Here is a 27,373-nt window from a genome sequence, read left to right as displayed (position 1 = left end):
CATATGACTCTACAGCTCTATTTGCCAAGAACAGAGGCATACTGGGTAAGTAGCATTTTCCGTTCGAGGCATATGAGCTGTAGATCATATGCTTTTGCATAGACTATATAGCAGTTATCTCCCAAAGCCGTGGCTAATCTGTAGCAGTGGTCTGAAATAGTGTACGTAAAACTGCTTGGCCTACACTAGCTTGCTGTGCTGCCAACACATCCACAGAATAGTGTTTTGTGAATGAGTGAGGTGTAGACCATGTTGCAGCTTTGCATATATCCTCTATGGGTATATTCCCTAGGAATGCCATAGAAGCCCCTAGTTTGCGTGTAGAGTGTGCTCTAGGGGGAACTGTTAATGTTATTTTAGCCTTTGCATTGCATATTTGAATGCACTTGACTATCCACCTTGCAATACCTGATTTTGATATAGGATTGCCTTTGTGTGGTGGAGCAAAAGTGACAAAAAGCTGAATTGTGTTACGGAAAGGTTTTGTCCTTTCAATGTATTAAAGCAATGCCCCTTTCACATCTAATGTGTGTAGTGCACGTTCTGCCACTGAATCTGGTTGAAGGAAGAACACAGGCAACTCAACAGATTGATATGAAAAGCAGAAATGACTTTAGGAAGGAATTTAGGATTGGTCTGAAAAACTACTTTGTTTTGATGCATTTGTAAAAAAAGGTTCTTCTATAGTTAATGCCCGAGGTTCACCCACTCTGAGTGATGTGATAGCAACTAGGAAAGCAACTTTCCATGTGAGAAACTGCAGTTCACATGTGTGCAATGGTTCAAAGGGTGGACCCATTAGTCTGGTGAGAACAATGTTGAGATTCCACACGGGAGCAGGTGGACGTCTCGGGGGAGTAACTCTTTTGAGTCCCTCCATAAACGGGGTCTATTTTGGAGGTATGCAGATATAGCAGCTGGATGTAAACGTATGGATGTGTATGCTAGATTGGAACGTTGTAGATGTAAAAAAATCATATAATGTTTTGGACAGAAGCATCAAGCAGGTTGATGTAGTTATTACAGTAAATAACATACCGCTTCCACTTTGCTGCATAGCAGGCTCTTGTGGTAGGACATCAAGCTTCCTTGATAATATTCATACAATCTGGCAGTAGATTAAGATAGCCAAACTCTAGGACTTCAGGTGCCAGATCGAGTTGACTGGGGTCTGGATGTCTTATGTCTCCATGGCTCTGTGTGAGGAGATTGGGTGTAAGACTTAGTTTTTGATAAGGAACTACCGAGAGTTCCAATAGAGTTGTGAACCATGGTTGCCGTGCCCATGTGGGAGCAACTAAGATAGTGGCAGGGACGCTTGTTAGAGTTTCCAAACCACTAATGGAGTGAGAGAGGCGGAAAAGCGTAAGCAAATATCCTAGCCAAGTTCATCCATAGTGCACTGCCTTTGGACAATGGGTGTGGATACATGGACGCAAAGTTTGGGCATTTTGTGTTTAGGTGCGTGGCGAACAGGTCTATGTGTGAGAAGCCCCACATTTGAAAGAATGGGAGGAGAACTTGAGGGTGTAGTTCCCAATCGTGAATTTGCTGTCTGAAGACTTCGCAGATGTGCCATCTGATTGTCTACTCCTGGGAGGTGTTCTGCTAGGAGATAGATTTTGTGATGAATGGCCCACCTCCAGATGTCCTGGGCTAGGTGGGACAGTTGGAGGGAGTCTGTCCCTCCTGTTTTTGAATTTAGTACATGGCGGTCATGTTGTCTGTACAAATTAGTAGTCTTGCGTACTAGCTGAGCTTGAAATGCTTTCAAAGCCAGAACAATCCCTAACAGTTCTAGATGATTTATATGAAGCTGTTTTTGTTGGAAGCTCCACATGCCTTGAATTGTGTGGGTTTGGAGATGCGCTCCCCAATCTGTCAGTGATGAGTCTGTCAGTACTATCTGTGGAACCGGGTTGCTGAAGGGCCGCCCTTTCAAAAGGTTTTGTGTGTTCCACCACTGCAGAGAGCGATGGGTGAGGCTGTCTACCAACACTAGAACTGATAACTGACCTTGAGCCTGGTTCCACTGACATGCTAAGCATTCCTGTAGGGGACGCATCTGAAGTCTTGCATAGGGAACTATGAAAACGCAAGACGCCATCATTCCCAGTAATTGCATGAACACTCGAGCTGGTAAGGAGTGTTGAGGCTGGAACTGAGACATCCGGTTTCGAATATTCCTAATTGTGGCTGGAGTTGGGTATGCTAGGGCTTTTTGTGTGTCTATAGTAGCTCCTATATAGACTTGATACATTGATGGTTGGAGATGGGATTTGGTCTGATTTACTATGAATCCTAGTTGGTGAGGCAGTTGCACAGTATTTTGTGTGTGGTGTAGACAGCTGTTGTGCAAACTGGCTTAATGGGAGGGTCGGCCAAGTATGGGAAGACGTGAACATGTCTTCTCAGGTGGGCTGCGACTACTGCCAAACATTTTGTGAAAACCCTGGGAGCGGTTGTCACGCTGAAAGGAAGGACTTTGAATTGATAATGTTGGCCTGCTACCACAAGCCTGAGGTATTTGCGGTGCGCAGGGTATATTGGAATATGAAAGTAAGCGTCCTTTAAATCCATTGCTGAAGGAGAGGAAGCACTTGTTGGAGTGTTACCATATGAAAATGGTCCGACAATGTATAGAATTAGTTCTCGGAGGTCCAATATAGGCCTCAGAGAGCCGTCCTTTTTGGGTATTAGGACGTAGAGGGAGTTCTCTCCTGTTCCTGGGTATTGTAAAGGGACTGGTTATATTGCTCCCTTTTGCAACAGAGAAAGAACCTCTTGCTTTATAAGGGCGGGATGTTCTTGTGACATGAGGTGTGACCTTGGAGGAATATTCGGTGGAGTGCTTGTAATTTCCAGGCAATAACCAGATTGGTAATTTGTAGAACCTATTTGTCTGATGTAATCTTATTCCAGATGGGAGAAATTGTGAAAGACGTCCCCAGACAGGAGTGGAATGATTGGGAGTATGGGAAATAAGTCACTGCTTCTGTTTGCAAAGGAGGTGCGTGTTGAATTACCTCTGCCTCTTTCCTTGCCATGGTTTCCTCTATATCCTCCTCTAAAATAACCTCTTGAAGAGGGAGACTGATTGTTGCCCTTATAAGAGGAGGAGGGATTCTCTGTAGATACATTTTTGGAGCCGACCCTATAGAATGAGCAAGGGTAACTGGCCTTTGATACACACAGGGTCATTAAGTGCAGGTTTGTATTTTTTCTCCACCCTGGGAGTGATGATCCAAGCTCTTACAGTGTCTCTAGAGATAGCCTCATTGTGTTTGAGCATCACTTTTACCATTGGTAATGTTCGTGTAGCCCTTTGAGATGAACCCAGTGTCTCCAACAATAAGTCCTCCTCTAAACTTTCTTTATGAAGCTCTACTCCACGATACTGTGCGGCCCTATTAAGGAGCTCAATGTACCCAATGTTGTCATCTGGGGCTAGGGCCTGGATAGGTCAGTGTCATTATCTGGTTGAGGGACATTATAATGATCCCATGGATCAGGATCCTGTGGTACATAGTCCTCCATATCCCCATCCCCTGTATCTTGTGGGTCAGGGGATGTTGGTGTAGGAGAATGTGAAGGTGTTATTAGTAACTTTGGATCAGTAGGTGAAGAAGGTGGAATATATGGTGGAGAAGGGTTAGTGACACATTTTTCTTCTTTAGAGGAATGTGGTAGTCTTCTGGTAGGCCTATTTTCCTTTTCGCAGGAAGTTTGGCATGAATATGTCTAGATTCTGGGTTAATAACGATTTCCTTCTGTTTCGGATCCGAAGGTGGATTATCGGTCCGAGGCTCTTTAGTTGCGGTACTTTCTTTTGATGCCGGTTTTGGAGTAGAACATTTCTGCCCCAAAGATTTAGGTTTATGCAACGGTGCCACAGAAACCAGAAGGTGTTGTTTTCGACAAAGGTTTCGGGTTGGCACCGGCATGAGGATGGGTAGAGCCCGAGCTGGAAGGCTGTTTATGTTTCGGCACCGAGCCTGAAGGCGCGGTGCTCAAAACCTTTTGTCGGTGCCGACCTTGGCCTGAAGGCAGAGGAGGGACTGGAGCCTTTTTATTAAGGAGATGGTATGGGAAGGAAGTGTCTTTACTCACAATCCGCTGTCCCAGTGTGAGGCCTTCGGCATAGGAGTCTGCTTCAGACACGGAGATATGTTCCTCTTCCATTTCGGCTTCCTGCACTTGCGTTTCTTCATGTTCGGACTAGTCTTCGAGCAGGTCTGATGCAGAGCCGCTTTGTTGGTACATTTCAGGACGTCGAGCCAGACGATCACAGAGGGTTTTCTTCGACTGAAACTACGAACCCGCTTCGCAGTCTTTCTCGTCGTGATCTGGGGATAGGCAAAGGTTGCACACCTCGGGCAAGTCGGTGCGTCGAAACTTACAGGACACCCTGGAGTCCGTTCCATCAGCTGCTACCGATCCCGGTACGGGTAGGCCCAACGGCGTTCCACGAATGTTCCGATCAAAGGTTTAAGAGTAAACGATACACAGAGAATGGGAAATGTGATCGATAAACAATACTGTTGAGGGTAGTGGATTGCGTGTCAAAGAGGGCCCGAAGAAACTGTGCCAAACCGGAGCTCAACAATTCACGTCCGAACCAGATGGCGGATAGTCCATGCGAACTATCACCAAAAGGAGTCAACTACCTCGTGACTGTAAAGACTTCTTCGAAGAAAAAAACAAAATGCAAACATCCGGACCCAACACTAGATGGTGATCTATGCAAAAGCATATGATCTTCAGCTCATATGCCTCGAACACTATGTTCTCGATAGTGGCAAATAAGTCTTTCCAGGACATGCCCCATTGATAAGATGTTCCTTGCCACCTTAGAATGTAGATGTATCCTGTTTCACCAATCGAAGACTCCTCCGCTCATCTGTTCTGGCATTCAGCGATAATGCTAGTTAGTGGGCTGCCAGAAAGATATTCTGCTAGTAGTCACCTCCAGATTTATGGCTTCCTGGCACAGGATCCAGAAACTCACTCCGCCCTGCTTGTTGCAGTACTACATGACGTGTGTGGTCTTGAGGACCTCCACTAGCATTCTCTTGATAGATGGGAGGAAGGAGTTTGGGGTCAAGCAGATCATCTGGAATACGACACATAGCTGGCTTTTTGCCAGAGGCCTATTATTTCATCCTTCCTCAGGTGGCCCTGGCACCGAACTAAGCTGTGATGTATCGATCACAACTGTGAAGTCTTGGTGAGGAAATGAGAGTGGCCTGCTGAAGGTCATGTGGCTGCTTCTGTGCCACCACATAAGATCCCGATCAGTCTCCTGAAATAATTGAAAATGGGATAGGAGGCTAGGATGCTCAGTATCCTGCCTGCGGCCCAGAATTTTGCCAAAAACAACAGGATCACATCTTGAATGTTTCAGACTCACTGCAGTAGTGGAAAAGGCTTTGATCATCACTGTGTCTAGGACAGCCCAAATGAAAGAAATCCTCAGCATGGGAGTCAGGTGGGACTCTGGCTTGTTAGTGGAAAACCCCAAAGATTCCAGGAATTCGGCAGTCAGCCATAAGTGGTTCATGACTGACTGCAGCAAGCCCACCTTGATCAGCTAATTGTCAAGGTATTGAAACACATGTATTGTCGACCTCCGATAATAAGCAGCAGCTACCTGCCATCACTCTGATCAACACCTGAGGTGCTGAAGTAAGGCTTAAGGGGAGCACATTACATTTTAATTGGTCTGGCCCCACAGTGAACCACAGTTGACTGCAGGACAGGAACAGGAAAACATAAGGCCAGGAACAGCATCCATTCCGTGTCCAGAGCAAAAAGAATTGGAGACTGGATGAGCATTTTGAATTTGCTATTCCTTACAAAAAGAAGAAATTCAATGGGCTGCAGCCACCATAGGCCTGAGGCTTTGTCTTTCAGTACAAGGCAGTAGCGGGACTAGCACTCCTCCCTCTGAAACTGGCACCTGCTTGATGGCACCATTTGCCATCAGACGGTGGACTCCTTGCAGTAACAAAACAGAATGGCCAGCTGAGCGGTGCTCAGGGGAAAAAAAAAAAAAACCAGATGGGAAGGAAATGAAATCCATAGCCAATTTGAACGATCTGTAAGACCCATCTGTCTAATGTGATGGATCTCCATCGAGGGAGAAAATGTGTCCCGTCTCCCACCAGCTGAGTGTGAGCCTGGGAGAGCTAGCTAAAGCAGATTGGCAGTTGCTGCAGCAGCAAAGCAGCAGTAGAGAAGAGCTGTTCCAACTAGAGCAAACAACCTTGGCAACCACCAGGACCTCTGCCCCAAAAGTACCAGGTCTCCTTCTGCTGCACAGGTTGAGAGGACTGGCCTAATCCGTAAGCTAGTACCCCTGGAATAATAACACTTACATTTTCTGTACTGTTGGTGCAACTGCTTGGTTGGAGACAAGGATCGACTGTCCTTAAATTGTGGAGTGCCAAATCCGCCTTTTCTTGAAACAATCTGAAGACAAAGGGTAGGTCCATTAAGGACGCTTGTACATCTACAAACCCGGCTGATCCCATTTGGGTGTGTCTTCTAAGCACAACACTAGAATCAATAGACCTGCCAACACAGTTGATGGTTTTCAAGCCAGCACACAAGACACATTTTGCGGTTTACCGGCCATTATGAACAGTTCGCACCAGCGAGGCTCTGAGGTACCCTGGGCCTACCAATAATCTCTCACTGGCCATGTACATTACAGACTGGGTGCTGATGATCAGAAGGCACACAGAGTTCAACGATCGTAAGGCTAAACTAGCAAAACAGAACATTCTCTTACCAAAAGGTATCAGATGTTCTGACTCCAGTCAGAGGGTTGGTTGGAAAGACATTAGAAATTATTTCATTTGTGAAAGCCTGTCCCACCAGAATTTCAGCTTTAGAATGCTTCATCAGAAAATCAAAACCACTGGTAGCAGATCTAAGTCGCCTTCCTACAGGACAACTGATTTGAAGGCTCAAGCACAGTATAAATCAGGTAGCCTCAAGAGTGACAGAGCCTTATTGAATGGTAATGGTGGCACAGAAGAGGAAGGACCTGTTTGAAGGAGCTTGGTTACTATATTTGCCTTAGTTTCAACAGCCGGCAACTGTAGATCTAGCAGTTCTGCTGTTTATACTACTGCTAAAGAAGCACTTTCTTCCATTGGTAGCAAATCCAGCTTAATCTCTGAAGGTCTATCCAGCTTACTGCCATTCTGTAAATCCAAGTATAGCAGGTCATTAGAGTAACGTGAGGTAAGCAGGATGTCCACCTCATCATTGGTGTCGTAGGGAACATTTTGCATACCATGAACTATGCCAGTCTCTGATTTGAACTAGGCCTCCAGCCTCTGATTCAATTGGGTTTACTGGAGTAATCTTCTCAAAGGGCATATGCTTGGAGCTGAAGATTAAGGTTTAGGGTCAAAGACCAGCATTTGAGTCTTGTTCAGGGTGGTACAGGCAGAGTCAGCATTGGTACGTAAAGGACTAGCCTGGACCCCAAGCAAGGATGGATGATCTTTCGATTAATGTCCTGGGTTCAAGCTCTACTTAGATTTCTTTTGCTTAAGGTGAGTTTTCAACTTGGTCTTACCTAACATTTTTACACAGTACTCTGCACAGGACTTGGATTACAAGCAGCCCTGCAAGTTGGAGCTGGACCCATTTTTCACTCTTGATCTCTGCTTATGTTTGGCGATGTAGCTTCGCCCCCCCGTTTCGAATCACCATCAGGTGCATGAAAGTACATTTACCGCACAACTTTGATTTGTGACCGGAGCCTATGCAATAGACACATGCTGTGCAGATCTGTGACTAGCAGCTGCTTCCTGAAGTCGCGGCATGGCTTGAATCATGTTTTGTGTTACCTGGCTCACCGAGCTAAGTTTTGGAGTCAACGGAAAACTGACAAAGCTGGGAGCACAGCTCAATCTGCATCAAAAGGCAAAGAAAAAAAAAAAATGTTGGCGTGCAGAGGTGAGGCTTATATATGGCTCTTCTCCATCACTTCAATAGTGGTGCGGAGTCACCGCAGACCGATAAGGTGTCCCAAAGACTACAGGAGCACTGCAGAAAAATGCTTTGGATACAGTCTGGCACATAGGGATAATCTAGGATATTCGAAAGGAGAGGAATCTATGGTCAGAAGTATCCATCACAATGCAACAGTAAAATCAGTGCCTTCAAATCATTTATCAGCAGAAGAGAAACCAAAATGTACATGCTACAAGTAAAACAAAAAAAAGTAAAAGAATACATTGTAAAATAGAGTTTATGAACCCAGCTACCAGGGAATCCTATTAATTAAAACATAAGGTACTATGAAATGATATTATGCTTGGCTGGCATTAAATGCAAATCACATTTCTGGATAAAATTCAACCCTTAGATAAGCATGTAAATAACACCTTTATAGCTGCAGAACAAATAGTATACGAAAATGTGACTATCATTAACTGTGCAATAATAAAAAGGAAATAATTTAAAAAGTATATTTAAAATGTATAGTACAACATCAACAATGTGTATTATTAGCCTTATCCACCCACACCTGAAACTTTACATTTGAAATCAAAGGTAATGTTAGAAAAATGCAGCCCACTCGAACACGTGTAAACACAACAAAATAACTCAGTAAAAGAAAAATAAATATAAATAATCAATTTATTCTGATATTTGGTTCCTTCTTTATCCAAAAAAAAGCAATGACAATATTGTGCCCAAATATCAATTAACAACTGTTTACTTTAAATCTTCAAAGCAACTGTAATATAACAACTGGCGCAAAAATGATCAGAACTCTGCATAATGTGGGAATGGAATTTAAGACTACAGCACTCTTGAATTGGTAACAATTGACTGTTTGAACAATAAGACAACAGAGGCTTGAAATTGTAGACTTGGCTTATAGTTAATGAAGCATTTGCATTTCACAAGTGAAAATCATTCTATATTACAGGCTAGTCACAAACTACTCCCCATATAAATGTATGCATATTTAGTTTGTATATATTTTCTACATGTTTGCAAACCTTTATTTACACGCGTACGCACACACTTTATTCGGTTTCTGCGTTAAAGTTCAATGCGTCCTTCAATGGGCAAAATGTAAGGAAAACGTACCGGTGCAATTCTATTAAGATAGCAGCACTAAGTTTATGTCTCACACACCACCCATATTAACATTGCATTTCATTACTTGGAATCAATATTCTCTGAATACAAGACCACTGTGGTGCTTCCAAGGATCCTTCACTTGTCACTGCAAAATGTGCAAAACGCTGAATAGATTGCCAGGTAAGCATGGGTTTGAATTGCGTAATTACATTTTTGCAGTTCATACCTGTTCATTGCAGAAATAGCTTCAATTCTATACCGGTGAACATTTTTCTCTGTATCCCTCAGTCACCTGTAACACAGCCGTACTCGGTTGTGCTTCATTGACCACTTGCACGGAATTTACATTCAAATGTGTGGGCACCAGAAGCAGCAAAATCTGTTTTACCATCACATTTGGTGAATTAAATACAACTCAAGACACAAGTATGATGCAATTAACATTTTTCGATCTTCCAAAAGAAAAAAAAACAACATCTTGCAACAGAATGGTAAGCTTATTATCAGATTTGATCAAATCTGTAATTAGTTTCTTAGGTATCTTTAAAACGTGAAACAGTAGAAAAACATGAATCATTTGAGGTTTTCCTCACTGTACAACTAAACATAAAGAAGCATCTACAATACATTAAGGCTGTTGCATGTAGTGCCCTTGCGTGGGATTTGTAGTCTTCTTAAAAAAAGCAACTAACAGTTATTAGATAAAACATAATAGACAACTGGCAGTTACACTTCGAGATTGGTAACATGAATGAAGTGTACAGTTTCCAAAGGGCCCAACCTGAGTAAGCACTTGATACAATTAATCAACTGCACATAGAGCATAACAAAACCTGTCACACACGAAATGTGTTCAAAACGAACATAGACATTAATTGTGATTGATGTCCAATAAGGTCACACAGGCATTTAAAGGTAGAACCTGGTGCACTGCCGACCACAAGGTGGCAGTTGCCTTTGCCAATTCCTACTACCATGCTTTTTATTGATTTACGGTAATAAAACCAAACTTGATGAAGATGGTTCAAGCTCTTTCAGGAGGAAAAAAACAAATAAATATAAATCAGGGATGCTGCATATGTTACCACTGAGCCAGCAGACCAGATGTCAACCTACAACTAGGTGGACAAGACTGGAGTAGTTTTTCTTATTTATAAAAGATCGCTTCAGAAAATGTCGGAGGTTTGTAGACACTGCTCCATTGTGCAAAATAAGTACCGTTAAATAATACAAAACTAAAAGTTCAAACACTTGGATAAATTCTGTTTTTTATTGAAATAGCTGACCTGTCCCAATGTTTAACTTTGCTGTTTTTACTTAACAAACATCTCAAAAAATAACATGTAAAACACAATGAAACATCAGAAAAAACTAGCTTAATGGAAGACGGAAAAGCAGCATTTTGTTTTTATCATAACATGGAAGAGACTAGAAACTAAGTAAACTAATCTAACGTCTAAGAAGGCAGTTTTCTTATTCTATACAAGTTTTATAAAATAAGGTGTATGAATGAAATTTGGTTAATTTCAGAAGGCACCTCAAGGCTAAAAGGCTTTTATAAATCTATAATTCTTTCACTGGTCAAAAATAAAACACACTTATTGCTGCTATTCAAGTAGCAAAGAATAACTTGTTTTTTGCACTTCAGTTACCACAAGGAATCTCCAACATGAAGCCAATATTTCACTTGTAAAGAAACAATTGTAAAACTGAAGATTTCAAAAACTCCGGGATCCAGTGACTTTTCCTTGTGTGCTTTAAGTCCGTTGAAGAGTGTAAGAAAAGTCACAGCTGTCCTGCGAAGCAAGTGTTTGTAGCGGCTACGTTCTGCTTTTGCCACTAAAGTACCATCTTAACAAGGACTTTCGGATGCACATTGCACTAGGAGTAGAAGGTAAGCACGCTTTGATGATTTCCACGGACAAGAAGAATGGGTGGGAGGTCTCTAGAGAGAGCATCTATCCAGGCCATATACAGTGCACTTGACACTGCTCCTTTTCGTGCAACTGGTAAACTCCTAGAACAAAAATACAAAAAAAAGTACATGATTTTACTAAGGGACACACAATTTTGTAACTATTTAAACAGCAACAACAAGGTCTGAATGTAAACAAATACCGCTGTTCCAATAAGACTACCACAGAGTAAATCAAACACCAGCAGCGGGTAGGTTGCTCGTCCAGATATGGCTATTTCAGCCACTACTAAAGCCTCATGGATTAGATTGGACAAGTCAGGGACATTCTGTTTAAATAAATCCATTGGCCTAAAAAGTGCAAGTCTAAACTACACTGCTAAGGGCATGACCACTTGGTAGGATTATTGGATGGTGGCACTAGCATTTACTGAAGCATCACACGTTTGTAAAATGTTATGTGGTTCAGAAATATACTCTCAAATCTAATTATGGTTCATCAAACTTCTGTACCCATGCAAACCTGCTAGCTTACAAACTCACAATGAGTCACTGAACACCAAGGGGCTGCTATGATGTAAATCCATACCTATGTACCAAACATTCAACATCCATTTGTTGGCACTAGCCACCCTCCCAATGCTCAGCAACGATTAGCTGCCAAACCAGTGCCCCTCTAGGTTGCCTATCAGCCACAGACCCTTCTTTGTAAGAATATAGCAAGATTAGGCAAAACAATTATACACTAAGCACTCCTACACCATATGGACTATTCCATCTGCTAGGAGAAAATGACAAACAAGCAACCCGATTTAGCAAGGCAGATGTTCACACAAACTTAAGTAGGTTCATTTTCCTCTATCTTAACTTAGTGCATTAACCGACTGTACAAGAAATCATGTCAAAACCCGGCAATAACCCTGGAGGCAAATCAGGCAACTAAAAAACACAGATAGACATCGCCAACCAAGAAACGTAACTCCTATTTCTTCCACATAGAAAGATCTAAAACAATTCACAAAAGTAAATCTACAAAGTCTCACTGGAGCCACCTGTGGACATCTAAAACGGGTTATGAAAATAAATCACAGGTTCAGTCTAGATTTACCGACTTCAGTATTTAATCAGTGGCTTTCTTAACTTAATTAAAAAGAACTATGACCTTAAATCAATAAAAATATGCATGCCTAAATCCAGATTGAGGTAACTTGCCAAAGTGCTGCATTAGTGAACGCAGAGAAGCACAAGTACAATGCATGGAACCTTTTGAGAATAAGCATGCATGCACAAACAGCATATCTACTAGTCTAAAGGGATTAATGAAAACATTCTTCCCACTGAACTAATACTGGAATCATGTCCTGGTTGAAGAGTGGTATGTGAATTGGTCAATCAAATCCTATTAAGCTATAAGATTTTATTTACCGCGAGAATTTCTGCCACATATCGAATAACCACTATCGGAATAAACACAACAACATCCTAAAATGGGAATCTGTCACTTTTATTAAACTATTTTAGCTATCAAGGTCTGACTTTTAGAACTACTTAAAGCTCAGTAAGATCCTTGGAATCTTGCCAGACAAGTGACTATATATTTGAAGTGGAGAAATTCATGATGCCATGCATTCAGGCAATGTGAGAAACACACAATCCAAAAGGAAACTGTTCTTTATAAATGCTGACAAGACCTAGTTTGAAAAGTGCAGAGACTCGGATTCTTGATCACCAAGGGAATGTCCATTGCTTAGGAATATTGGCTAGGGCTACAATTGGATCTGCTTGAAATGCATGTTAACATGAACAATATTGGATCCACAGAAAACTTAATATCGATACAGTTTACTAGATTCAGACAAGTATAAGCTGCCCATGACTGAATGAGTCCTAAGCTGCAGGGGTCAAGAGATTTATGTGAATCTGAAAATATACTGGGAGACAGGTCTTGTTTTGTGGGGTAGGTAGTGACATGGATTAATTTCTTCAAAGCCCTGAATCTCAAAGATAATTCCAGGTTAATATTGGTTAACAGCCCATCTTGCTGGACAATCTCCACAAGCTGTGTTCCGAATCACATCAGCACTTGAGGTGGCAAAATGTAGAATTATGTCACGCACAAAAAAGCATGCATTGATTAAGGAAATCTCAAAGTTGGCAAATACGCAAAGTTTCACATCTATGTCAAAGAGGAGATCAGAGATAGTGAAGAAAATCTGAGATCTGTACATTGAATAATACAACTCAAATGAGCTAGGTTTAGGATACCTGTTTTAACTAGCTCTCCAAGTTACTTAATGGGCAGGAGAATGTAAGCTGAAGAGACAGTAACGCAGAAGAGCACAAGGCAAAGGCCCACGCGTTTTGTGAGCAGTAAGTTTAATATGAGGATGCACTTTACACAGTCATGTCAGCGACTGAAGCTGTAGTTACACCTACACCTTACTCCTCATAGGGAATGCATTACTTTTTTTTTGTTTTTCTTTTTTTTTCAACATTGCCCCTTATTTGATAAAACGTAAAGTAAATGGAGTTTAAAGTAGTTGAAAGGAGAAACGGCAAAGAGGGAGCAGGGTTCAGGGTGTCACAAAATGTACTAAAGCCCCTCATGTTAGTTCTCAGAGGGGAAAAAAAGTGTTGCAGCTACAGCAAAGGGAGCTTGATTAAAAAAAAGATACCATAAAACGTGGGATCAGGTCTCAAAAAGGTGTTTGCGTTGATAACTTCGGCACAGTTCAACAAATCTCCACTGGTTAGATACTTAGGGGGGTTATTCACAAAGGTAAACTTACACTCCTGGTGTAAGTTTACTATTTCTTTTGCTATTTGCAAACTAAGAGGGTAGTTTTACGTGTAGTATCTTTGCAGAGAGTGCCCAAGTCTTTATTTGTGGAGTTCTCTGCAGTCAAAGATAATACACGTCACTCTACACTCTAAGTTAGTGACCAGCAAAAAAAAAAAAAACATAAACTTACACTAAAAGTGTAAGTTTACCTGTGTGAATAAGGCCCTTAAGTATAGCTTACTTGTGGTATCTCAAGTTTCCTGCAGCTCTTTCAAGAGGATGTGATGGGGTAAAGGGATGTGTCAGAAAAGCTTTGATTTATCTTTTAATTATTTTGGGGGCTAGGGGAATTAAACTTTAGACATTCCTTCTATAACATGGAGATGGGCAATGCCCTGTGTCCAGAGACTGATCATAGCAGTTTGAACATCAGGTTTTGGTGAGGTGGTGGCTGTGTAGAGGCCCTGCTCGGGTGCTTTGGGTGTAGCGGGGCCTGGGTTCAGGCCTTCCACATAGCCATATGCCACAGCCCTTTACATAGGTCAGCTGGCATATTCCTTAATAATGGTGGTTACATCCACCTTGCAGTGTCGGCGCCACAAAGGAATAAGGAGCACAATTAAGCTAACAAATTACTTCAACACATTCTGATATTCTTATCAGAGGTCCATGAACTGGATCATGTAAAGTGAGTAATCAGTCCAGTTCTGAATTTCCGACCGCAAACATAGAAACATGAATGCATTGCGTGTTCCTGAGACGGTGTACAATTTGGAATGTCCATGATCAGAAACATAAGAGCAAAAACTTTGAGTGTGTAAGAAAATTCTGCAACATCAGAGGGCCATAAAAATGTTGATTTAAGCTTTCCGGTTGTTAGACATTTCATGGACTATCAAGAAAGTCAGTCTATGATGCTGATTTGTTATTTAGAATTGAAAAGATAATGAAAATTAGTCGAGTAGGGGACCACAAGAAGATGCTACGCAGAATGGAATTATAAGATAATTTGGAATTAAACAGCAGAAATCTGGCAGGATTAAATATGAATGAGCAATTGCCCGTGCTTATTGGTTAAGCCGAGGTTTCAAACAGATGTTATGATTGATATATATTGGTTTATCTGGATGGAGTCAAACTAAGAAAAAGACATTTACATTATGTTTTATGTAATGATTGCAATCCATTGCTCACTTGGGCATGATGCGCATTGTGGAAAATGGAAGGCCAGTCGATTATCAAGAATGTCAGGCAGACATGTCCACAAGAGGTATGCAATCTGTAAAAGCGTTGCTATAGGGCTAAGGTAAGTATTAAGTGTTTAGTCTCCTAGGGACTTTGAATTTAATATCTGGAGGAAGTGGGGTCTGCATGAGACGTTGTGTACGCACCAGGTACTTTCTCACAAATGCATGCCTAATTGTTCACAAGAGAATCAGCTACCTCCAAAGTGCTTGACACATGGTGACGGCTCTGACTAGTTCGGCCACCACACATGGTGCCTTGTGTGTCTATAGGGAGTGGTCCTTCCGTAGACTGGCTATGCACAGGGCAAAGACTGTTTGAAGTAGGTACTTTCCTATGCATGGGTGAGTCATTGCCCAAGAGAAGTCCGCTATGCATGAAGGGTTCAGTACAGGGCAAAGGCTGTGTGTAATAGGGGCTTGGCAACCTGAGAACATGTGTGAATTGGATCAATGGAATCTTCATCTAAGAAAAAGCCACTCCAGGGGTCATCCCTTTCAATCCTGTTCTTTAACAGCTTCAAGTGACAGTTGGCTCAGAACTACCCAGTATCACCTGAACCTCCAAATATATGTGGACAATGCTCAAATTCTCTTTCTACTAGAAAAACAGAGAAATCATGCCAATATTTTCCACCTACAGTGATCTAGCATTTTTCATAATTAGTTTCCATTGCCTGACAGAAACCACAACAGAAGTCTGCATAAGAGTACAGGAATTCACCTGTCATTCAAACAACTTGACAATATAGGAGCACCACCTTTCAAGGCTTTGAATGTTAGCTACCTAGGAGACATTTGACCCAGACCTCTGGATACTCTCGATCAATGTGCTTGTGAAAAGCATCAATCGGCAGCTCTCCCTACTATAGAGAATCATGCGCCCAGAGAAACTCCTCAACAGGCATTAAATGCTGTGTAAACAAATTGAGAATATGTCAAGTACTGTAAAACAAATAGCTCTGCAAGAAATTTGCCAACTCACATGACTATAATATTGGCGGTACTTGAATGCTCCTTTAGCAGTTCGTTTAATCTGATTTGACGGTTGGTCTGCAAAAGAAAGACAAAGATCTTTGTAAGAATTATTCAAGTGTAACCTGGCCTAATCGACAGTTTAGTTGCAAACCCCACATCTCAGGAAAAACAGTAACACATATCATGCAGCACTTCACGAAGACTGCTAGGAAATAACATTATTTACAAACGCAACTATTCCATCAATGCACAAAAAAACCTGAAGGCGCTCTAAAAGGCAAAATATTTACATTCGTCTTCTCTGTGTACAATTATTAGAATGTTTAGTGTACAGTATATAGCAAACATTACTGGCAAAATAACCTATTTTATAGCACCTGCTGTGGTTACATAAATTATTAAACGTTGTACCCTTTCAGCCAACATGGAAATAAACAGAAAAAATTCATTGTCTTCTTGGGTGTAAGGCATCACAATGTGATCTAGCTAGAGGATAAATGGCTAAAAAGCACAGGTAGCACTGTCCTTACTCACATAATGTTTAGAGGTTCGCAAATAAAGATGCCACATCACGACACCGGACATCCTCACTTTTGTTGCTGGGTCTCACGCAAAGATTAACACTTTAGCATTAAGAATGAGGTGCAGAACGCTAACAACTAGAAAGAAAATGATGGCACTGCAGAGGCAGGTGAAAGATGCTGGCTTCAGCACAGGACATCTGGGAAGCAAATGGTTAGGCACATATTACCTAGGTGCACAGGATCCTAATTAGTGAGCTATTATCGCTTAACTGTAACTGCACTTATTAACTACTTTGTCATGGTGGAATGGACATGGATATTTTTCTGACCAGTGCCAGAGGACAGAGTTACTTACCTTCAGCAGTGGAAGACCATCTTTGATAATGTACACATCAAGTGAGGATCACACAAATACATTTCAAACATTACATTTTTAGGCACACTGAGATTAAGTGATATCCCAGAATCACGTGATGCTCAGCCTGGTTCAGTGATCTGAGACTAAGTCATGAGGTTCCAAAGTCAGCAGCTCTAACCACTAGGCCACATCTCTTTCCTGCTTTCAGAAGAAGTAGAAGAGTAAACGGCTGATTACCACACAAAATGCTGTGGCACAGAGCAACCTAAAGCAGCTTAATTTCATGCATCCAACATGTAATGTTTACTAAACAAATAATGGTATCTGGGTAAGCTATCGGCTGATATCAAATGGTAAAACCTCTGAGTAGGACAGAAGCATCAGTTCTATTCCTAGAGGAACTCAACCAGATAGCTTCTGAGGAAGTCCTTAAACTCCTGGTTGGACAAGGAATGTGGAATGTCAAGGAGTCTCAAAAAGGATCAGCAACACTTTCGGAGCACTACAAAATAAAAGAAAATAATCAATCAATTGGTGAAAGCAGATGTTACTGAAACTGCCCGCTATGCACTATGTATATACTATGTTGGTGGAAAGCCATTGAAGGCAAGGCAAAGCCAACTGACTGAGCTTCAGCTCTGCTTGGCTTACATTTGAGCATCCATAAAGTAGTCGTCAGCTTGTGGGACATTCACCCTGACCTCCCCTGAGGCAAGAGATATGCCTATTGCCTCCAGCATCTTGGTCAGCACTGCAGTGAACAAAGGTGTCTACAAAAAGACTAAATGTGGGATGGTAACTTATGCTTCGAGGCATGGTGGTATTCAGTTTCCCCACATTTTCAAAGTCTGCCCGCAATGAACAACTCTAATTTAACAGTTGTATGTTGACCCCTTGGACCACTAAATTATTAGTACGTTTTAGGATAGACCAATGAGCTACAAATTACAATACAAAGAATTAGAATAAACAGATACGTAGTCCTCTGCGACAGATAGCTCAAGAATCACTCAAGTAATGGGTAACGCACTATTGTTATTTCAGGTATAGACAGAAAAGGTTGCCTTTTATGCACTGGAAAGGTGTATTTAAAAGGTATGGTTCTCAATCAAGAGGAAGCGAGTTCCAGAAATGATCTGTGGCTCCTTGATTTGAGCTTTGACTCTACTGAATCTTGATACAATGAACTAAGAACTCCTGCTTCTGAGCCCTCTTTAGCCATGTGAGCGAGTGAGAAGGTTGGGCAGATAAAGCTTATTCAGAAGTTAAGTATAACTGCTTTGCAATCCAGACAAGCCAATTTGAATTAGGCTCTTGCTTCTATGGTCATCCAATGTATGCTATTAGGGACTAAAGTGATAATGATCCAACTTTGATGAACACAGCAGTCTGGCACTGGTGTGCGACGAAGTTTCAAGCAGAAAGCTTGCAGACTTTGATAGCACAGCAAGAATGACCATGCCAGCAGTGTAAGCTGTATTTTGCTGTGAGGTCACTGGCATTAGTAAGAGCACGAAACCTTCAGTTTGGTAAAGTTTATTTCATATTACTTAAACATTTTTCATTCTTATCCATGTAGAAAATTGCAACCGTGCCACTTAGGGAAGACCCAACCACGCTAGACTGAGCAAGTGGTTTCTCAAGACAATAATAAGAATGTCTTTGGGTAGCTGATATTATTGAACAGATATTTTGAGGCAGTTGTTTTAATTGTGACTTTTCAAAAGAAAGTCTGCATCAGGAAATGGGCCTTGATAACTAGCAGCAGCTTCAGTGGCGGACTCGCCGGCAAAGATCGATGGATGAAGATTCAAGTGATTATGTATGCTTTGAGAAATACTTGGGTGGGTGCAAATCCGTGTTCACTATGATCAGCGTATGGCACCACCAAGGGTGGCCTCTAGCTAACAGGGTTTATTGAGAGACTGAGTACCTTGAGCCTCAACTGCTACTTACAGTCCTACTGGCAAAACTAGGAGATGCAGATGAACTGGTGCTAGGGGGCAGCAGGACAGGGAGAATAATAGGTGTGCCAGGCCTTAGAAATGGCTTGGTCAGCCTTTTCAGCTACTGAAGGATTCTCAATACCTGGAGACTTCAATGGCTACAAGGTCAATCCTATCAGGTCTCCACTTGGTGAGAAAGAGACCACGTCTTCTCAGCAGATCTATTTCCTTAACTAGTGCATCCGTGGCAGAACCGCTTCTACACTGGGTCCTAGTGAAGGTGAAAGACGCCAAAAAACATTTCTGGTAGCCATAGAACAGGGACAGGTAAACTAAGGCAAAAAGACAGATCATAAGACTACCCTAATAAAAGAATTTACTGAATGTGAGAAATGGGTCCTTAGTAACACAATTCAGTGGAAAAAAGGGAATTGGTGGTAGTGCCCGCCCGCCGATTGGATCCCGCGCTCCCCGCCGACCCTCCGTCCCGGCTCCCCTCTTAAGGGGACCCTCTCCTCTGCCCCAGTTGCGATCACTGTGCCCTCGGCCTGGTCGCCCCCACTCCTCCCGCCTGCTCCTCACCTGCTGGGCCTCCTGCTGCCGCCTGAGCCACCACAGGGCCGCCGAGCGCCGCCCCAGCCGCCACAGGGCCGCCGAGCGCCGCCCCAGCCGCCACAGGGCCCCCACGAGACCCCGCCCGCCGATTGGATCCCGCGCTCCGCGCTCCCCGCCTCCCCGCAGACCCTCCCTCCCGGCTCCCCTCTTAAGGGGACCCTCTCCTCTGCCCCAGGTGTGACCACTGTGCCCTCGGCCTGGTCGCCCCCACTCCTCCCGCCTGCTCCTCACCTGCTGGGCCTCCTGCTGCCGCCTGCGCCACCACAGAGCCGCCGAGCGCCGCCCCAGCCGCCACCGAGCCCCCAGGTTCCTGCCGCTTCCCACGAGACCCCGCCCCCCCACCCGCCGATTGGATCCCGCGCTCCCCGCAGACCCTCCCTCCCGGCTCCCCTCTTAAGGGGACCCTCTCCTCTGCCCCAGGTGTGACCACTGTGCCCTCGGCCTGGTCGCCCCCACTCCTCCCGCCTGCTCCTCACCTGCTGGGCCTCCTGCTGCCTGAGCCACCACAGGGCCGCCGAGCGCCGCCCCAGCCGCCACAGGGCCGCCGAGCGCCGCCCCAGCCGCCACCGAGCCCCCAGGTTCCCGCCGCTTCCCACGAGACCCCGCCCGCCGATTGGATCCCGCGCTCCCCGCCTCCCCGCAGACCCTCCCTCCCGGCTCCCCTCTTATGACGCCCACAGAGCGACCGCGCAGCAGACGCGCGCAGCGGGAGCACCGAATGAGCGCCGAAGGTGCGCCAAAGGTAAGCCCGTCTGCGCCTGAACCGCACCCAGCGCCAGAACCCCTGGCCCCCGCAGAGGCCACCCCACCCGCCGGACGTACGATGCCGCCACCCTCAACGCACTCAACACCGGCCGAACCCCCGGGTGCTACCGAGCCACTCCGAGACGCACCCACGGACCCTTCAGCTGCCGCACCTGCAAGTTCACCTGCATCCGGACCCGCCCCACACCAGCACCCGCCAAGCCGAACACCAGCAGCAACCACCTCAAGTGCATCCTGCTCAACACCCGCTTCCGTCCACAGACACGCCGTTCAACTCTGGAACCTCCTCGACACCACAGCTCCCGACGTTGCCTTCCTCACGGAAACCTGGATGAACGACTCCTCAGCGCCCGACATCGCCATCGCCATCCCAGAGGGCTACAAGATCATCCGGAGAGACCGCGACAACCAGACTGGAGGAGGCATCGCCATCATCCACAGGGACACCATCCGTATCTCGACCAACGCCGACAACACCCTGACAACCGCCGAACACCTGCACTTCCAGATCCACACCGACCCCAAGACCACCCTCAGAGGCACCCTGATCTACCGACCCCCGGGACCACGCACTCAATTCAGCGAAGACATCGCCGACTTCATCAGCCCGCACGCCCTCCCCTCTGCCGACTACATCCTCCTCGGGGACATCAACTTCCACCTGGAGAACAACAACAACCGCAACACCACCACCCTGCTTGACAACCTCGCCACCCTCGGACTCAAGCAGCTGATGACCACCCCCACCCACCTCGCCGGACACACACTCGACGCCGTCTTCTCGTCCATCAAAGACATCTCCTTCAGCCACGCCACAGGACTCCACTGGACGGACCACAGCTGCATCCACTTCACCTTCAAAAGAACCACGGTCCACCACCACCAGCAACAGGCTGCACGAAGAAGATGGAACAAGATCACAGCCGAACAACTCACCGCATCCCTGAGCCAGCACCCTCCCGCCAGCTCACCGAACCCCAGCCAAGCCGCCGACAACCTCACGAAATGGATCTCCACCTGCGCGGACGAGCTCGCCCCTCTGAGGACCCCACCCAGCAGACCCGGAAGCAAGAAGGCCCCGTGGTTCACCGACGAACTCAAGAGCTCCAAGAAGAACTGCCGAGCCCTCGAGAAAGCCTGGAGAAGAGACCCAACGCCGGACAACATGACTACCCTCAAGCTCGCCACCCGAATGCACCATCAACTGATCCACGCCACCAAGAAAACAGCATTCAAGGACCGGCTGGACAACAACGCACACAACAGCAAGGAACTCTTCAACATCGTCAGAGAGCTCTCCAACCCCAACGCCGGAACCAACGACATCACCCCATCGCAAGACCTCTGCAACTCCCTCGCCTCCTACTTCCACAACAAGATCGCTGACATACACAACAGCTTCAGAACACAACCAACGCTCCCCACGACCAAACCAACGCCCCCCCACCACCACCCTCAACGCCTGGACACCGATCAACCTCGAAGACACCATCAGCACGATGAACTCCATCCACTCCGGATCCCCAACCGACCCCTGCCATCACCACATCTTCAACAAGGCCGACGCTGTCATCGCACCCCACCTGCGGGACATCATCAACACCTCCCTCGACACCGCCACCTTCCCTGAGAGCTGGAAGCACGCCGAACTCAGCGCTCTACTAAAGAAACCAACGGCGGACCCCACCGAGCTCAAGAACTACCGCCCCATCTCGCTCCTCCCGTTTCCAGCCAAAGTCATCGAGAAGACCATCAACCAGCAACTGGCAGCCTTCCTCGAGACGACTGGTTCCCTCGACCCTTCCCAGTCAGGCTTCCGGGCCAACCACAGCACCGAGACCGCCCTCATCGCCGCCACCGACGACATCCGAACCCTGCTGGACAACGGAGAAACAGCGGCCCTCATCCTCCTGGACCTCTCCGCGGCCTTCGACACTGTGCCACCGCACCCTAGTGCAGCGCCTCAGCAACGTCGGGATCGAGGAGAAGGCACTGGAATGGATCATCTCCTTCCTCACCGGAAGGACACAGAGTCCGCCTGCCCCCGTTCAGATCAGAAGCCACGGAAGTCATCTGCGGCGTCCCTCAGGGCTCCTCGCTCAGCCCCACCCTCTTCAATGTCTACATGAGCCCCCTTGCGGCCATCGCACGCCAACATAACCTGAACATCATCTCCTACGCCGATGTCACCCAGCTGATCCTCTCCCTGACCAACGACCCCGCCACCGCCAGAGCCAACCTGCACGAAGGGATGAAAAACGTGGCCGAGTGGATGACGACCAGCCGCCTGAAACTGAACACAGACAAGACGGAAGTCCTCATCCTGGGCTCCTCACCCTCCGCCTGGGACGACTCCTGGTGGCCCCCCGCCCTGGGCAACGCACCCAAACAGATAGACCACGCACGCAACCTGGGCTTCATCCTGGACTCCTCCCTCTCCATGACCAGACAAGTCAACGCCGTCTCCTCGTCCTGTTTCAACATCCTGCGCATGCTACGTAAGATCTTCCGGTGGATCCCCACCGAGACCAGGAAAACGGTCACCCAGGCCCTCGTCACCAGTCGACTGGACTACGGCAACGCCCTCTACGCCGGTACCACCGCCAAGCTCCAGAAGAGACTCCAGCGGATCCAGAACGCCTCGGCGAGACTCATCCTCGACGTCCCCAGACGAACTCACATCTCCAGACACCTGAGAGACCTGCACTGGCTCCCGATCAACAAAAGAATCACCTTCCGGCTCCTCACCCACGCACACAAAGCCCTACACAACCAAGGCCCGACCTACCTCAACAGCCGCCTCAACTTATACGCTCCCAAACGCCACCTCCGCTCGACCAGTCACGCCCTCGCAGCCGTCCCCCGCATCCACAGAGCGACAACAGGAGGAAGATCCTTCTCCCACCTGGCCGCCAAGACTTGGAACGCCCTCCCCACCGACCTACGCCTGACCCAAGACCACCTCTCCTTCAGGAAGAAGCTCAAGACCTGGCTGTTCGAGCAGTAGCGGACCCCCCCCCCCTAGCGCCTTGAGACACTCCGGGTGAGTAGTGCGCTTTATAAATGCCTATGATTGATGATTGAGTGCGCTGTGCATGCCTGCAAGATTTGGGAGGGGAGCTTTACATGGAACTTGCATGCAAAGCTCAGCATTAAAACCGCTACAAAAGCAGTTTGATCAGTTTACTATTAAATTAAGTCTAAAAAAGTGCATGAAAGATGCAAAGACTGCATTTACCACAATGCTTTTAGGCAATAGGAAAATCAGCCTGACAGTGGCACACACTTTTGAAAAGTTGTGTGCTGCTTTGTGTAAATTCTACCACAATCTTTTCATGTCCATAAACAGATCTTTTCACAACCGGCAGTGACATCAAACCTGGAGTTGCTTAGTTACAACTTCTGAAGCCAATCAAACAGCAGCATTTTAAACTATATAAAAGGAGGTTCAGGAAGACTTTGGAGAGCCCAAGGCACACAGACTTGCATAATCATATGCTCCAGTTTAACACTGGAATTACTGAACATTCAAACTGCCAATTTGAGGCAAGAAATAGTTGGTAAACTGTTTTAGGTAATGAAAACAGGTCAGTTAAACTTCTGAAATCTGACTGTGGTGAAAGAACTTTACTAACATTGGACCACAGATTTGACAGTCTTTACCAGTTGAGAATGGCCATCTACTAAGCCAAAATGTGAATCCCTCATAATTCCACTCTACCCCCAGCAGCAATAATCGCAGTCTTGTCAGTTGATCCTTAGGCATTTTTCTTGTATTCAATCTAGCTCAGTCTTTCTAGGTCAGTTATTGGCAGCGGTCACCAACCAGACAAACTGTTACCTGGTACATAAAAGGTTCCAAAAACATAAAAACTACTTGGGGGAGTGAGAAGCAACGTGGCACAAGTTAAATGATTTACCACCGAGGCAAACCTAGTCAAAGCAAACTGTTGAACAAGAAATAAAAGTGAAGGTGGGTTTTTTTAATTATTCCTAGCCAGTGGTAATTGCTATGGACTGAAATAAAGTCCAGTTTTTGGTCTTGAGTGACATAGCAAGCGAAGAAGTATGGTTCAAGAAACTGGCAAGGAAGTCTGCTAAGACAGTTTAATTCAAACATCCCCTTTATCACTTGTTTGCTGCAGTAAGCACTCAAAGTGCAACTGATATTTCAGTCATGGGCCTCCTGCTCACTGTCACAGGATTTAAGGGATACCTCACAAGAGCCAAGTAGGCCAAAACCAGTCTGAAGTTGCTTATGTTCACCTCTGGTGAAGACCTGGCCTAGCAGATGAGGTTGGACAGTTGCTAATTGAGCAGGATAAAGACTGCTTTGCACATGGCATGTCTCCTAGTGTGGCACAGTGAGTGAAAAACAGTCTAGAAAGCAGCTCAACCGACTACTGCCCATGGTAAAATTAATTCAAGTATGCCTTCCATTACTTATTGTTCATGTTGAAAAAGAAAAAAACAAAAGTGATCCTTCCAAATCAACTTCCTATAAGTGAATAACAAGGTTGATGTAGCAAACTGTGCCAAGTGCCATAAGTAAGCTTCATGCATTCCTCTAGGCTATCAAACTATCACACAAAATTGTATAGGAAAAAGAGGAGGTGGTCGAGCAGTTGTGTTCAGGCAAACATTACATAACACTAAAGCCGACGAGGTCTCCAAACAAGGTTGCGAGGCCCTTTTCACCAGATGCAATCCTACACCATCTTCTTCCTGTAACCTCCTGTTTCTTTACAGACTTCCACCTAGGAAGGAAAAATGCTACTTACCAGTATGCATCTGTTCTTGGCATGTAGAACTGCAGATCCACACACTTAGCATTAGATCGCCATCTGGTGTTGGGCTCGGATGCTTGCACTTTCTTGTTGTCTTGGAAGAAGTCTTTGTAGTCACGAGATAGGTGACTCCTCCCTTGGACAATAGTACGCATGGGCATCAACTACATCCTCAGATTGTTTTTCGCCACGATGGGAAATGATAGTCAGTAGAAAAGAAAAGGATGTCCATGTGTATATATCTAAATAAGACAGTACTGGAACAGATACAGGTCCCAGGTGTTCAGGGACGGTTTGTCTTTCGGCGCCGAATGTTCTTTTGGCTTCGGTATCGAAAGGTGCCGGTGGGACTATTACATGCGGTTTGCTCGGTCCCGAGCTACCAGAAGGCTTGTCCTTCTTCGGAGCCGGACCCGGAGGCGGGGCTTCTGTGGTGTGCTTTTGGTCACGACTGGGGTCAACAGGCAAAGTCTTGACCAGTGCCTTCTGTTTTGGTTGGGTTGGGGCAGGGGCAGTAGTACTCACTCGTTGACCTGGCGTGATGGGGTCGTCTGAGTCTTCTGCCTCTGACACGATGTGTAACTCTTCGGAATCTTCTTCTGGGACATCTGGGCTTTTGTCGAAGATGTCCACTGGTTCCGAAGCTGACCTCAGCGCCATGATGTGACGTTGAGCCTGACTATCTCGAATGGTCTTTTTCGATCGAAAAGAGGCGCAGGCTTGGCAGCTGTACTCGTGTTCTGGCGAAAGGCACAGGCTACAGACCTTATGATGGTCACTGTGTGGGAACTTCGCTCCACACTGGGGGCATTTTCAAACTGCGTCCTTTCCATGAGCCGTAGGCCTTAACGGCGTGGATAGGGCCAGCGGCCCGCGTCGACAACTGGATGAAAGGCGATGAAAGGCGAGTCGAAGATAAAGTTCGAAGTCAATTCGAAGAGTTAGAGAAAGTTTTGCACGTCGAAAAAGTTTGAAAACAATGTTTTGAACCGGTGTGCAGAAGTTGCATCTGAACCCAATGGCGGAAAAAAACAATCTGAGAATGGAGTCGATGCCCATGCGCACTATTGTCCAAGGGAGGAGTCACCTATCTCGTGACTACAAAGACTTCTTCCAAGACAACAACAAGGTGCAAGCATCCGAGCCCAACACCAGATGGCGATCTAATGTCTAGTGTGTGATCTGCAGCTCATATGCATCGAACTGCAACATTTCCAGACACGGTTTCAAACCTGATAAAACTACACTCCAACCTATGCATTCTGGGTGACCTTAACATTTGGTTTGACAAACCCAATATGCCCCATCCAAAAACAATCATCACTGACCTAGACTCACTGAACCTGAATCAGATCGGCCGCAAATCCACACACATCGCTGGACACATTCTAGATGTTAATTGTTGCAAATACAGAACTTGCTACCTTTCAAACAGTGACTCCAGTCACAATGTCAGACCACCATTTGCTTGCTTTCCAACATAAAAGCAACGCACCCAACACTACCTTACGTGCATCCACCTATCGACTGTGGAACAAACTCAATTTGAAACACTTAGAAACACAACTAACACCAAGTTCAGATCTAGACACAAATTTGGTTTAAAAAAAACTATACGAGTGGCTACAGGAAGCTTTCGATGTCCTACTACCACTAAAACACCACAACAGAACAAAAGAAAACAGGCACCTTGGAGAAATACAGAGATGAAAGAGATAAAACAACAAATGAGAAAGCTACAAAGTGCCTGGCTCAAAACAAACCAATCAAGACAAACTTCGCCTACAGAAACTTAACAGATTATACAAGTCAGCTATAAAAAAAAGCTAAGAAAAGTACTACACAGACAGATTTCAAAATGTTAAATGTGCAAATAAAAGTTATTACAGAATTTTGAAAACCAATTTGCCTAAAAGCAGCTGATCATGCTACTCAAGGTTTTACAGACAAACTGGCAAATCATTACAGGGCCAAAGCAGACACATTGGACTTCTATTTAAAACAAAGAAAAGCACAAGTGCTGACCCTTTTCCAAAACAGCAATCCAATAATACTCGAACCCAGTCTCTTCATTCCTTCCAACAAATGTCACACAATGAATTTATGGACCTGGTCAAAGCAAGCAGGCCTGCCAGCAGCCCTTCTGACCCGTGTCCACCACAAACCTTCATGCCAACTTTAACAGCCTCTGCTGCCACACCAGTTAGAATCATCATCAACAATTCCTTAACTACGGAATATTTCCAGAAGAACTCAAAAAGTCATACATACGCCCATTACTGAAGAAAACGAACCAGGACCCGCTGTATCCCCACAACTACAGACCGATTACAAATTGACCTTTT

General features: G+C 45.3%; 1 protein-coding gene across 1 annotated transcript in view; it reads right to left on the bottom strand.

Annotated features, from left to right (window-relative positions):
- Positions 1 to 8,643: 8,643 nt before the first annotated feature.
- Positions 8,644 to 27,373, bottom strand: part of SLC12A2 (solute carrier family 12 member 2) — a 345,212-nt gene continuing 326,482 nt past the window's right edge. Inside the window, exons 26-27 of the mRNA XM_085632709.1 lie at positions 16,041 to 16,108; positions 8,644 to 11,131 (exon numbers count right to left, since the gene is read on the bottom strand). Of these exons, the coding sequence (XP_085488835.1) occupies positions 10,996 to 11,131; positions 16,041 to 16,108 (204 nt within the window). The 3' untranslated portion in view covers positions 8,644 to 10,995. The remainder of the gene's footprint in view (positions 11,132 to 16,040; positions 16,109 to 27,373) is intronic.

This window comes from Triturus cristatus, chromosome 2_1 (assembly GCF_964204655.1).
Source record: "Triturus cristatus chromosome 2_1, aTriCri1.1, whole genome shotgun sequence".
NCBI classification, from domain to species: domain Eukaryota; kingdom Metazoa; phylum Chordata; class Amphibia; order Caudata; family Salamandridae; genus Triturus; species Triturus cristatus.
The sequence above is the reverse complement of the archived record's forward strand: the minus strand, read 5'-3'. Positions and strand labels throughout refer to the sequence as shown.